The sequence below is a fragment of the Terrapene carolina genome, unplaced genomic scaffold, assembly GCF_002925995.2.
Source record: "Terrapene carolina triunguis isolate 2854851 unplaced genomic scaffold, T_m_triunguis-2.0 Scaffold62, whole genome shotgun sequence".
In the NCBI taxonomy this organism is placed as follows: domain Eukaryota; kingdom Metazoa; phylum Chordata; order Testudines; family Emydidae; genus Terrapene; species Terrapene triunguis.
Window position 1 is genome coordinate 31,224,937 of NW_020664413.1, and position 13,751 is coordinate 31,238,687.

The 13,751-nt window shown below is 39.1% G+C and overlaps 1 protein-coding gene across 1 annotated transcript in view; it reads left to right on the forward strand.

Annotated features, from left to right (window-relative positions):
- Window positions 1-11,561, forward strand: part of PSMD14 (proteasome 26S subunit, non-ATPase 14) — a 51,481-nt gene extending 39,920 nt beyond the window's left edge. The window contains exons 8-11 of the mRNA XM_029910570.1: window positions 752-826; window positions 6,279-6,404; window positions 7,808-7,870; window positions 11,140-11,561. Of these exons, the coding sequence (XP_029766430.1) occupies window positions 752-826; window positions 6,279-6,404; window positions 7,808-7,870; window positions 11,140-11,238 (363 nt within the window). The 3' untranslated portion in view covers window positions 11,239-11,561. The remainder of the gene's footprint in view (window positions 1-751; window positions 827-6,278; window positions 6,405-7,807; window positions 7,871-11,139) is intronic.
- The last annotated feature ends 2,190 nt before the right edge of the window (window positions 11,562-13,751 follow it).

Consider the following 13,751-nt stretch of genomic DNA (forward strand, 5'->3'; position numbering starts at 1 on the left):
AACTGTTTAATTATTTCTTTGTATAGAATACAAACACATGCAAAAACATCTGTTTTCAACTTTGATAACTCTTAAGTTTTAATTGTGGTAGGATTTTGAAGCACAAGAATGAAAAGCTATACTTGCATTTTGTGGAACAAGCGCTAGCCATGGATAGCTTTAAGGAACAGACATCAATAAATGGGTGAAATCATCAAAATATAATTTGGAATATCAAATATTTCTCTACTTCTTAAATGTTGCATGGTGTAATTTTTCATATCTTTTTTACATTGTGAGAACAAAACAACTGACAAGGACTTGTTATATTCATACATAAATTGTTTCTAGAAACTGCATCTTAATCCAAGCCATGCCTTAAAATGTACATTGTATCAACATAAGAATCACACCTATGTCTGAAAAATGTTTACCTCCTGTTTCAAGTACGACTTAAGTTTACCATAAACAAGAGATTGGAGAGAAAATAAATTTTTTTTGCTTGTTTACTGAATTTGTCAGCAGTTTACAAATAGTTGTACTTTTTCCCTGTTTGTATGAACCTTTCACGTGGAAATGGAGGAGAGAGCAACATTTTTTTTTAAAATAGGAAAATAAGGATTGTTAGGAGCAGGTATAGTGGTTGACGCTACCTATAACATTTTTTCAAAACTATTTCAAGTTGACTGCTTTAAATAGTCACTTTCTTACTAATATTTTTCATATCTATGATAGTAACTTTAGTTACATATTTTTCCACAAACTTTTATAGGCTCTAATTCATGGACTGAACAGGCATTATTACTCCATTACCATCAACTATAGGAAGAATGAACTAGAACAGAAGGTAAGGGGGGGTTGCATATATATTTCTATTTTAAGTAAAAGAAACCACTTTACAAATTGTTTAAACTGACCTGTGGTATGTTGCAGTTTTGTAATTTGAATTTTAAGTTCTGATATCTTGAGTTATGATTCCCTGTCACTTTTTTCTCCATGTCATGTTATGGGTGTGTTAAAGCACAAAGTGAGCCTAGGCTGAACTCTCTCTTGAGCAAACTACATCTCCTCCAGAAGGTTCTGAAAAGTAGCTAGAAAAAAAATCTATCTCATACACAGATAACTTGATAGCGGTTTTTGTCTATAGCAGGGGTAGGCAAACTATGGCCCACGGGTCAGATCCAGCCCCTCAGGGTTTTGGATTCAGCCCGCGGGATTGCCACCCCCATGGCACCGCGAGCCCTGCGCCACTCCCAGAAACAGCCGGCACCACATCCCTGGGGGAGAGGGGACGGAGGGCCCATTGGCTGGGAACTGCGGCCAATGGGCGCTTCAGGGGAGGTACCCACAGGTGACGGCAGCACGTGGAGCCCTCTGCCCCTCCTCCCCCAGGGACCACAGGGACGTGGTGCCAGCCGCTTCCTGGAGCGGGGCCAGGGCAGGCAGGGAGCCTGCCCTGGCCCCAGTGCGTGCCGCTGCGATCCCAGAGCTGCTCCAGGTAAGCGGTGCCGGGCCGGAGCCAGCACCACTCCTGCACCCCAAACCCCTGCCACACCCTGCACCCCTCCTGCACCCCAACCCCCTGCCCTGAGCCCCCCCTGCACTCCGCACTACTCCTCTGCCCCAACCACTGCCCTGAGCCCCCTCCCACACTGTGCACCTCCTCCCACGCCCTGCACTTCCTCCCGCACCCCAACACCCTGTCCCAGCCCTACATTCATGGCCCTGCATGCAATTTCCCCACCCAGATGTAGCCCTCGGGCCAAAAAGTTTGCCCACCCCTGGTCTATAGTATCTACATTTTGTCATACTTTAAAGTTGTATTTAATCCTAAAATACCTTCATTCTGTGTTGTGCTTGAGAAAACTGAACAGGATTACCATACGTTTCAAGTCTTGGATGGTGACTCTGGCAGCCGTTATACCTGCTGTAGATTTGCAGGAATAAGTTGAGGCTCTTGAATTTGGGGAAACCTACTTCCAAGTCACAGAGCGATACATCAAAAGTATCTCAAGTGTGCATAGGCTGTAATACCTTCCAGTACAAGGTGCTTTCATTTGGTCTGGATAGAGCTTCTCAAGTCTTCTCCAAATATCTAGTAGTAGTGGTGGCCTGCTTAACTTATTTTGCTCTGGAGCAGTGGCATTGTGCAGTTCCATGCCCATTGAGTGTCAGTGAATTCTATGTCAAATTTGCTCAGTTAAAAAGATTTTTTTTTTCAACTTCCAGTTCCACAAACTCAGCCTTGGATCTGAAATTCAAGTTGGTTTCTTCCTGGCTTATTCATAATCAAAAGTAGTCAAGAGTCTCAAGGCCAGATTCCTGCCTCATTTACACCTGTACATGCTTATTGTCTTCATTGGAGTTGATTTGGTTTAACTAAAGCTAGAATTTGACTCTACAGTTGGAACTATATAGTTCTGCTGAAGATGCATGATTTGAGTCAAAACAGACTCCAGCTTGACTAGTGGCTCTTTGGCTAGTTTAAATAAAAAGTAATTTTTGTTATCACTAAAGAACGATGAAACATGCAGATCAGAAAGACCTAGACAATCACAGGAACTACAGTGCAGTCCACAAAGCCTGAGTTAGGCACCTAGACTCTCTATACAATGAATGGGGTGAGAGGTGCCTGAGAATGCAGGCCACAAAAGCCAGCATGCTATGTGCGGAGCCACCTAAGCTAGCCAGTGTGAGACGCTAATGAAAGGGGTGTGTTCTAAGCCCTGCCACTTTGATGGAGATAAGAGCCTAAGTCCAGGTTGCAGGGAGTCACCTATCTCTGCTTGCTATCCACAGCCAGGAACTCATCTCCTGGAAGGAGGTGGCTTAGGCACCTGCATCATTCCACAAAAAACAGGAGAAGATGGAGGTGGCGTCCTCATTATACCTTTTAGCCAAGTCACCTGGGATATGGGGGAGATGGGTTCTATTGCCCCGTCCCCGTCCCCACTTCCGCCCTCTTCCTGAGAGGAAGAAAGCATTTTCACAGGAGTCTCCCACCTCTTTGGAGAGTGCTCTAACCACTGAGCAATGGAATATTCTCAGGTGGGGGTCCCTGACTCTCTACTGTTGAAGCTGTTCCAGTGTGTATAAGTAATTAATCTTTTAATAGGGTGACTAGACTCTGAGTCTCCCTTCTCCCAGCGAGTGCTGTAACCATCAGGCTATAGTTGTCTGTCTCTGTCTGTCAGTCTCTCTTTTTACCCAGTGACTAAGGGTACGTCTATACTTACCTCCGGGTCCGGCGGTAAGCAATCGATCTTCTGGAATCGATTTATCGTGTCTTGTCTAGATGCGATAAATCGATCCCGGAAGTGCTCGCCGTCGACGCCGGTACTCCTGCTCCGCGAGAGGAGTACGCGGAGTCGATGGGGGAGCCTGCCTGCCGCGTGTGGACCCGCGGTAAGTCCGAACTAAGAGAGTTCAACTTCAGCTACATGAATAACGTAGCTGAAGTTGCGTATCTTAGTTCGAAGTGGGGGGTTAGTGTGGACCAGCCCTCTGTATTTATCCAAAGTGGAACAGATTCAACAGAAGAGAGTGAAGGAGCCCCACCTCAGACTATGCCATAGCTCACTGGTTAGAGCACTCTTCTGAGAGGTGGGAGACTCTTGTTCAAGTCTTTTCTTCCTTTCAGGTAGATGGGGGAATCGAGCCTGAGTTTCGCACACCCTGGGTGAGTGCTTTAACCACTGGATAAAAGGCATAAAGTGGACACCACCACCTCGTCCAGCAGCCTTGACCTGCTCCGGAAGGAGCATCTGAGCACACCAACTGGATCAGGCCCTGTGGGAAGGGAGGGAGGGAAGGAGAGAGAGCTCAGTGGTTTGCGCATTGGCCTGCTAAACCCAGGGTTGTGAGTTCAATCCTTGAGGGGGCCACTTAGGGATCTGGGGCAAAAATCAGTACTTGGTCCTGCTAGTGAAGGCAGGAGGCTGGACTCGATGACCTTTAACGTCCCTTCCAGTTCTAGGAGATAGGATATCTCCATTTATTTATTTATTTATTTATTTATATGGGCAAGATAGTCTCCTCTGCCTATCTTTTCCCCCATTTGTGGGTTGCACTGGGGCATAGGTGGGAGATAGGCATCCAGACACCTAGAGTGAGAGAGCAGTGCACATGCCAAGAGAGAGAAATTTAGGCACCATGGATACTTTTACAGCAAAAAATTAGGTGTTGAGTGAGTATAGCTGCCTATAGGATTAGGTGGCGGTGTTGTGGATTGCAGTGATGCCTAAAACTGGGATTTAGCCCAGATCCACAAAGGTACTTAGGCGCCTAATGTTCCTTTTCAGAGCAGAATCACACTTTCAAGGGCTCAATGTGTTTGTTTACCTGTATTTGGATGACGGGTCCAACAGAACCAGATTCCCGCAATAGGTCTCTCCCTTTTGGGTAGTCTAATCTATCTTCATCCTGATGCAAAGGCATACTTTCAGAAAAGCAATTCTAGATTCTTCAGGGGTGATTATCTTTTTAGCCTTGTGACATGTTTATGGACATTCAGAAGACTTTACAATACAACCATGTAACAGGATCAAACTTCCTAAAGTTCAAATATCTTTGATCTAAGGGTTTCCTGTACATAAATGACTTTGCTTGGTAGGCTGAGAATGAGACCTCTGCAACCTTGACTAAGTATCAATTACATACTAGAAACTGTCAGTCTGCAAGCATACCTGAACTTGTCTGAACAAGTAAATAATAATTCTTAGTGCTTTAACTAATCTTCACAAGTCTCTGATAAGGTTGCCACTCATTCCAAAATCCTGCATATGGTTGTCTATAATGTCCACTTTTGTCTCTTATCAAGCCATCTCCATTTGTAGTGAAAGGTGTAAATATTCCAAGCCTGGTTAGGGAGTGCATCTACACTATCGCAGAGTTTAAGATCTGTGGAAGCCTGGTTAATCTAGACTTCACAGCAAAGCAATAGTTTTCAGAGTAGTTTGGCTACTATGAAAAGCTTTCTAGTCACTAAGCACTTAATAGTACAAATCCTGACAGACATTCCAGCCAAAGACCTCAATTGTTGTAGCGGTGAGTCTCTTTCCTTTAGCTGTCTTCCAAAGTGAGGGTTCTGTGGGAATGATTCATGACTCATCATTTCATTCCATGGCCACCTGGCATGGAAAAGCAACTCCTTTGCAGATATGAATTTCAGGCATTAAAGTTAAAATAAAGGGTCTTCAAAACTTCAGCAGTAAACCCCATATTGAAGAAGTTGGGACAAAATGGATCTATTTGCTTAGAACACCAGATACCTCCTGTACTGATTTGTGATGGGCAGTGGATCCCTGATACAGGCATTCTTTGTGTACTGAAATGCCTTTCCTCCAATTCCTCTGCTCCATCAGGTTTTCAGAAAAGTAAAACAAGGCTCAGATAATTCTCATCGTACCTGCTTAGGCTTATCAGTTTAAATGCCTGGATCTTCTGGGCATTGCATCAAAACCAGACCCAAACTCACTTAATCTTACAGAATGGATCTTGGCATCCTATTAGATGTGGAACCTGAATGCTCTTTTAAGGTGCAACAAGTTATCTTGAAACCTAAGAAGATGGCTACATGGAGATATGCTAAGATGTGGGAAAATGCAAAAAGTCCATGTGTTCCAGTCATTCATTTTTTGGGGACGATTTGTTTTATAAAAGACATAATCATGACTTGGTTTAGTTGCTAGTAAAGTCCATCTCAACTACAGCAGCCTACTGTCCTCCAATACAGGGATCGTGAGTGCAGAATATATACCTAATATGCTTAGTCCGCAACATCAAACTTCCTCCCAAGTGTGCCTAGAGGCCAAAAGCTTCATATGTCCTCTACCTAGCTGTTAAAACAGCCTCCTTTCTTCTGACTACTTCTGTAATGCAGTTATGCATTGTCAATACCAAAACCTACAACAAACTGAAAATCTGGGACAGTGTAAAATAGATTGTATTATAAAAATTAAATAAGACAAGCTTCTGCACTGATTGTGTATTATTAATTTTCATACTTCATTTAAAAAGATTTTCATTTTAAAAGAACTGCTGCAAAATTCCTTGTCTGATGCACCAAAATACTACAGAATCCAGTGATGTTGAGTATAGACACCAGCTAGAAGCTGCTCCTGTGTACACTTATCATATTCTAACTGTTCAAGATCAAAAATGCTTTTGGAACATTTCTAATCTTATTGAATCATTTATATACACCTCTAGAAGTACGTGTAGTAAATTAACTTTCTTTTAGGACCATAATTGATCACTTTGTTCTGATCTAGATGTTAAACTGTATGACTTTTTTGCAGATGTTGCTAAATTTGCATAAGAAGAGTTGGATGGAAGGTTTGACACTTCAGGACTATAGTGAACATTGCAAACTCAATGAAACAGTAGTGAAAGAGATGCTGGAGTTAGCTAAGAATTATAACAAGGTATTCACGTCCAACAATAAAGTTGAAATTGCTCTTATGAAATAATTGACACTAGCAAATTTCATTGGATAAGAAGTTGATTACAGATCTCTTTGCATTCGCTCATGGTAATGTCCTAGAAAATAAACACTAACAAGAACACTGAATAATTGAAAGTGAATAACTTTTGAGGCTTCAGTGATCACTAATATTTTAACGCTCTCTTTTGGGTGCAATATGGGAATGTACATGTTTTGTATTATATATATTTAGTAGAGTAACTTTTAAGGGACTTCAGTGGATTTGGCAAATAAGGTATAACTGGCTATAATTATAGACCAAAGTTTTGTGAGCATGGAGTTCCTGATTGCTAACCAATTAAAGATTAACCATTGTTCATACTTTAAGGACATTGTTCGTAATTTAAGGATGTGTGTAATCTGTCCCATTGACTGTATTTAACTCTTTGAAGTGGATGGGTCTTGAGTTCCTGTAGTTGAGCTTTAATTCAGAATATTTTGGATTTAATTTGATTTCTCATTTCATTGCTGCGGTCAAAGACTACTAGATCAAAGATTTCAAAAAATATATACTTCCATTATAGTGTGTACTTGGAACTCTTTAAATATATACAGCCTGATACTTTTTATGCCAATATAATGGAGTGAAGAATCAGGCCCACACTTATTCGTAACATGTAATTATCACATTCCTAAATAAAAGAATGATTGAGACTTGCACTACTTATGTAGATGCTTACTAGGAAAATGTACTGTAAGCCTTTTAAAAAAAAAAAAGGATTTTTAATACAATTTTTAACTTGCTTATTGGAAGTCCCAAAATTATTAAACTTGAATATTTTATTTAATAGTTGGTCAAGGACATAAACCCTCCATATCAGACATTTTAACATTAAACATAAATAAACAAGGAACTTTACATACAAAAAAATCTATTTAAAGAAATATATAGAAGTTACTTAAACTAGAATACAAAAATTCATAGTAAAAAATCAAACTTCCCTTAGTTAGAAACAACAAGGTTAATGCTATACTTTGAACATTATATTTTAACCTGTTTTATCTAGCTGTTGATGTGATTATTAGGTGCAAAATTCTACCCTTGTGTAACATTTTATAAATCCTAAGTGTATTTTTCTTTAATATAGTTTGGTGAGTAAATCTAAAATATCTGACAATAAAGCTGTTCATGAATACTCCCTTAATCTTTTGCACTGACATTTTAACAGATTTGTGCCACCTTTGCTGAGTAATTGAAGTGCCTTTCCTTTTGACTTAATATATGCTTCTGAAACACTGCTGTCCTTTTGATTTTTAAGAAGGAATTATATTTTTATAATCTTGTGGCTCTAGGAAAAAGTAAACAAAATCTGAAACACTGACCTTTTTTTGTATTTTTCACAGGCTGTGGAAGAAGAAGATAAGATGACACCTGAACAGCTGGCAATAAAAAATGTTGGCAAGCAGGTGAGGTGTAATGAATTATTGTGAGGTGAAATAACCTGATTTTTTTTTAAAGTATATTTTAATATTATTTTAGTCACATGCATTGCAAGTGATTTCTGTTCTATAGTCTGTCTGTCTTGAATTCCCTAGAGGTCTTGAATTTACACCTGATGGACAATATTATTTAGGCCTCTGACTGTAGGTAATCTGCAAAGTGGTTACACAATTGTCCTTTGGTTGCAAGGGTCTGCCACAACATTTCTTATAATGAAGTTTAAAAGTATATTCTGGATAAATTATTATAATCCACTGGGGAATATCCTGTAATTTCTGCATCTTTCTTCTTTTTAAAAAGAAAAAAACAAACAAAAAAACTAAATACACTATTGCATTCTGGAAAAGACATGCTATTTTTTTTAAAGAGGCAAGTCAGTCAGTCTGGTGCATTACACTGTTGCTGAAGAGCCAGTAGAAAGGGAGTAAGTTCACCCACTATTCAGATACATTGATGCTTGATGCCAATACACACATAAGTACACCAAACACCTTCGTGTTACCTTGTGCTTCATAAGCAAAACAGTTTAGGACCATAATTGAGATTTGGGGGGGCAGAGGGGAGGCTATTAAATTAAGTCCATCGTTCTGTCATGGCAGGATGTACTCTCCTGACAGAGGACTTGACAGATATTAAATTAATGATATGTTTTATTTTAGCCTAAAAGCCAAAGAGAAATATTTTGAAATGGAAAAAGGATAAAATTGTTAAGAAAACATTGTTCTCAGAGTTCAGTAGGACTCGGAGGGCAATAGGAACAATGGATAGCTTTAAAAACACCTCCAAACTATTTTCCCTTAAAGGAGAGGCAGGATTTATTTGTATGGCGGGCTGTAGTAGAACATGAACTGTATTTCAGAGGATTATGGAATATTTTTGTGTCAACTTCCAACAAACTGATGTTATAACTTATCTGTAATTTTCTTCCAATCATACACTTTTGTAGCATTCAGATCTGTAACAGGAAACAATCAAACATAAATGTATAGGAAGAACTATCTTTTTCAAAGATCTATAACAGTTGTAAATATCCCTTCTTGTGAGCCTGAGCCCAGGTGTAATCTACAATCTAAACAATTCTTTAAAAGCAGGTGCAGAATTTTTTAAGTTAATACAGAGTAAAAAAGTCAGATTTGTTTTCCTCACACTTCAAACTTTTTTTCTAAAAGAAACTGTCAAAGCTATCTTGTAAAATCATTAAATGAAATAATTTTCTTTTCAGTTTTTTTTCCCCTCCATCATTTATACACCAAGTTCTGTAGACACACAGCTGCTGATGTGAATATTTGTCCTCTATTTGGAAAGGTCATTAGTTTGAATGGAGAAATCTTAAAGAACTACAGGACTTTGTAAATGGATTATAAAAAAGAGCAGCTTAGACTTAGTTCTGTGGCAATCAGAACTATTTTGTATGTGGAATAGGCTCAATAAATATTTTAAATAGATCCTTTACTGTGTACACATACTTTTTTTGTCTCCACTATTGTAATATCTGTATAATGGGCTCTGTACAACCAAATGACATAATAGATTGAGGAAATATGCTGCTTTATGGTATACTATGAAGATAATTTAGTTAGACCCCAATCCTGCAAAGTTTTATGTATGTGCTTAATTTTACTACTGAGAGTAAACTTGTGTGAATACATGACATGGATCCATTTTATGTAGGTAATTTAATAATACTTAGCACTTATATGGTACTTAATATTTTCAAAGCACTGTACAGACTTAGGCTCCAATTCTGCAGAGACTTGAGAACATGCTTAGTGTATAAAGTTAAGTCCAGTGGCTCTCAACTTTTTTACTGGTGACCCCTTTCACATAGCAAGCCTCTGAGTGTGACCCCCCCCCCCTTATAAATTAAAACACTTTTTTATATATTTAACATAATTATAAATGCTGGATGCAAAGCGGTGTTTGGGGTGGCGGGGTCTCAACCCCAGTTTGAGGACCCCTGCACTAAGTAGTTCCCTTGAAGCCTGGGAACTCAGCAAGAGGTAAACACTGTGTAATATTCTTGAAGCCACTGAGACTACTCTCAAGTGTAAAATTAAGCATATGCATAAATCTTTGCAGGATTGGGGACCCAAGATTATATACAGCTTTGAAAATACAGAGCACCACGTTTGTATTGCTAAGGTGGAATCCTGGCCTTGTTGATGTCTATGAGAAAACACACCCTTTTTTTCATTTTAAATAGTATGAATCTCACCTCCTCAGAAATGGTTTCAGAAATGGGTATTTGAGTGATAGAAATGTCTATTTAAATAATAGACTAAAATAGCTTCAAAAGAAGTTGTTCTACACTATCTTAACTTTTACAGACTTCCCTGAGGTTTTTCTTTTTAATACGGGCAATGAGGATAACCACAAAAATAAATTTGAAGGTTTGTCTTAACCTTACAAAAACAAGAAGGTTAGAGCCATGACTAAAATTGTATACCTAGCATATTCTGTTTAGCTATAGCTGAGTTTACAGAATAATAGTCAAAGGTAACGTGGGGGGGGTACATGACGGCACCGCTCCCCCACCCCATTTCTACCTGGGTTTATATGCCCTGCCCTGAACCCTGCTGCATGCCACCAGAACACGCGCGCACACACTCACACTCGCTCTCTCTCTCCAATGTATAGGGTTTGCGGTTAGTTCTAAAGTAGTGTTTGTCTACAGTATAGTTTTTATTGACCTAGCTTCTAAAGTCTGAGGCAATTAAGATACTGTGAGTGAAATCCTGGCCCCGTTGAAGTCAAGGAGGTGTTTTGTCATGGACTTCATTAGAGCCAGGATTTCACCCCATGTGTAGAATTGCATAAAAACATTTGCTGTCACTCTATCCATCCAGAATTTGAAGAGACTGATTTGCTTATTAACCTACATATAACATCTTTGAATAATATGAAGAGCTACAGGGTTTTAGAAATTTAGAATCAAAGTTACATGCAGTATCTTGAAGGCAGGAAAACTTGGGGGATTTAATAGGCTGTCTGTGTCCATTAATGACAGGTTTCAGAGTAGCAGCCGTGTTAGTCTGTATCCGCAAGAAGAACAGGAGTACTTGTGGCACCTTAGAGACTAACAAATTTATTAGAGCATAAGCTTTCGTGGGCTACAACCCACTTCTTCGGATGCCCATTAATTCACTGTGTTCTCAAATAGTTGAAATCCGTCATCTCTGAAGTGTTCATTTTTTAGTGATTCCTCTAATAGCCTACTTTAATATTTATTTTTCAGGACCCCAAACGTCATTTAGAAGAACATGTGGATGTGTTGATGACCTCGAATATTGTCCAGTGTTTAGCAGCAATGTTGGATACAGTTGTATTTAAATAATGAATTTACTGTTACTGTGGTGCTTTCTGTGTATATTCTTCTATTGTTTCTAACACTCGGAAACCAGAGACTGCAGAAAGTATATCTGGTTAAATGGAAGACATCTGGCATCATTTGCAGTCTAAGAGCAGCACTATAACACCTTTCAGTCTCTGTTGTGCAATTACTTCTGTTTCTTTTTGTCAGGGTCTTTGCAGATTCCAAAGCAGTTCAAGAACACAGAGTGGGCAAATTGTATTAAGTTTTCATTTAATATTTGGGGGAAAATCAGTAGTACAGATATATTTTGATTGTTGCTACATAATAAAAATACATTTACAGTCTATAATGTTTAAGGTTTTTTGTCAATATACGGAATGGACAACATTGTAGAAAACTCATGCAGATAAATCTGGTTTCTTTTGCATTTTTAGTGCATATTAAGTGAAACATAGATGAGCTAGCAAAACGTCACAAATGAAATATGACTTCCATTAATCACTGAGGTATTCTAGAAAAACATACTTTTTTCATAAATAGTGATGAGTACAAAAGAACATTATTGCCATGCAAGTTTTTTTATAATGTAACACAACTCCATCCAAAGCAAATGCTTATGAAAATGACATATGTTGATACACTGATGCTCAGCACATCTCCAACCACCCTAACTCAAGCAGGTTCTTTCCTGGATAGTTGATAGCAATTGACCTGAGAATAAATTTTTGAAGGGGTTGCATAGCCCATATGAAGTTGGGAGGGTATGTCTTACAATGGAGATGAGCATAGCTGAAGGGGAATAGACATGATGAGGAAGAAGCACGTCTGCTGTAGCCTGTGCTTGTACCATAGCATCCTGCTCTGTAATCCGCTTCTTGACTATAATGCAGCTTGACTATACAATTTTCCTTTTACAAACCCCCAAAAGGCATTTTCTAGTTCCTTACTTTGCCTTGCATTTTAGGAGCTCCACAGGAAAGGGACTGTGTGGCTGTTTGGGGGAGCTGGTGCATGCGATGACATTAGGGCCAGAAGGGACCAAAGTACTATCTTGGAAAGGGCAGGGGAAGGTTTCTAGGCAGTTACCATCTGGGCCTCTTAAGCCCCAGCGGAGCACAGCTTCATTAGGAGCTGAGCTGGATGGATAGTTTTATGCCTTCTGCAACACCACTCCCCACACCCACAAATGCTTCCTCTAAAACAGTTCGTCAGCACCTGCCAATGCATATCTTCCGATTATCCTAGTTTAGGAACTACGCAGGTTAACGATTTAAAAAAAAAAATATTAACATTTCTGCGTGATTCTCAGTTTGCAACAAAATTAAGTGCAGTTGCCATGTAAAATGTACCTTGCTGCATAAATTAGCTTTTAATGTGCTAAATAGTACAACCCTTCCCTGTGTCTCTAGTTTTACCCCATCTCCAGATCTTCCAGCCAAACCATCAATTTCACACTGGAGCGCATGGTGAAACTACAGCTGCTTGGCATGAAATACTGCTTCTCACAGAATTATATCTGTATTTTGCTGAAAATGAGGATGCATGGCATGCACTAAACCAACAGAATATGGGTAATGCAGTAGTGTGTATGACTCGCATTCATGAAAAACTTCACTAGAAGCATTTCCTTAATGAGATGATATATGGTAGTTTCCCTTCTAAAACATGGTTTTATTAAAATAACTAATCCTAAACTAGTGCACAATAGGCTACCACAAATGCCTCTGCTCACAATCTTGTACTCAAGTTATGGAACCAAAAATTGAAACACATTACTGAATGCTGCATTTGCGTCTGTCTACCAAGTAATGTAGCTGTTGGCTCTGTTCTGTAGCATTAAAGAGTCTTGATATAGGGAGACCTTCATTGTATATTTTTTCCTTAGGAAAAAAAACATTGTTGCTAACTACTTTCACCTTCTCTCCTCCTCCCCTTCTCCCCCCCCTCCCCCCCCAGTTTCCTAAAGTTTTATGGTTTTGTGTACAAATATAGGTTTTAGTTCAGATTTTGGAAAGTTTGGAGAAATATCAACTTGATTTTTTTTTCAAATTGATTAAAAAAATCAATTTAATAAAAAGCACTTTTTAAAATAGTATTGATTTTTTTAAAAAATTATTTAAAAGTTGTTTTCTGGATCCCATCTGTTTAGAAGAGTCCTTTTGGTGGGCCTGATGGCAATAGACCTAAATTTGCACAGTCCCATTTTTATTTTATTTTTTTTCCTGTCTTTCTCCACCTAAGCTTGCCTGGTGCCCCTAATTTCAGCTTTGTTTCTGATGTTACTGCTAAATACATTGCCTACCCCTGCTCCAAAGGAATCTATGGCACATGTGCCGAAGGCGGCACGCAAGCTGATTTTCAGTGGCACTCACACTGCCCGGGTCCTGGCCACCGGTCCGGGGGGCTCTGTATTTTAATTTAATTTTAAATGAAGCTTCTTAAACATTTTAAAAACCTTATTTACTTTACATATAACAATAGTTTAGTTATATATTATAGACTTCTAGAAAGAGACCTTCTAAAAACGTTAAAAT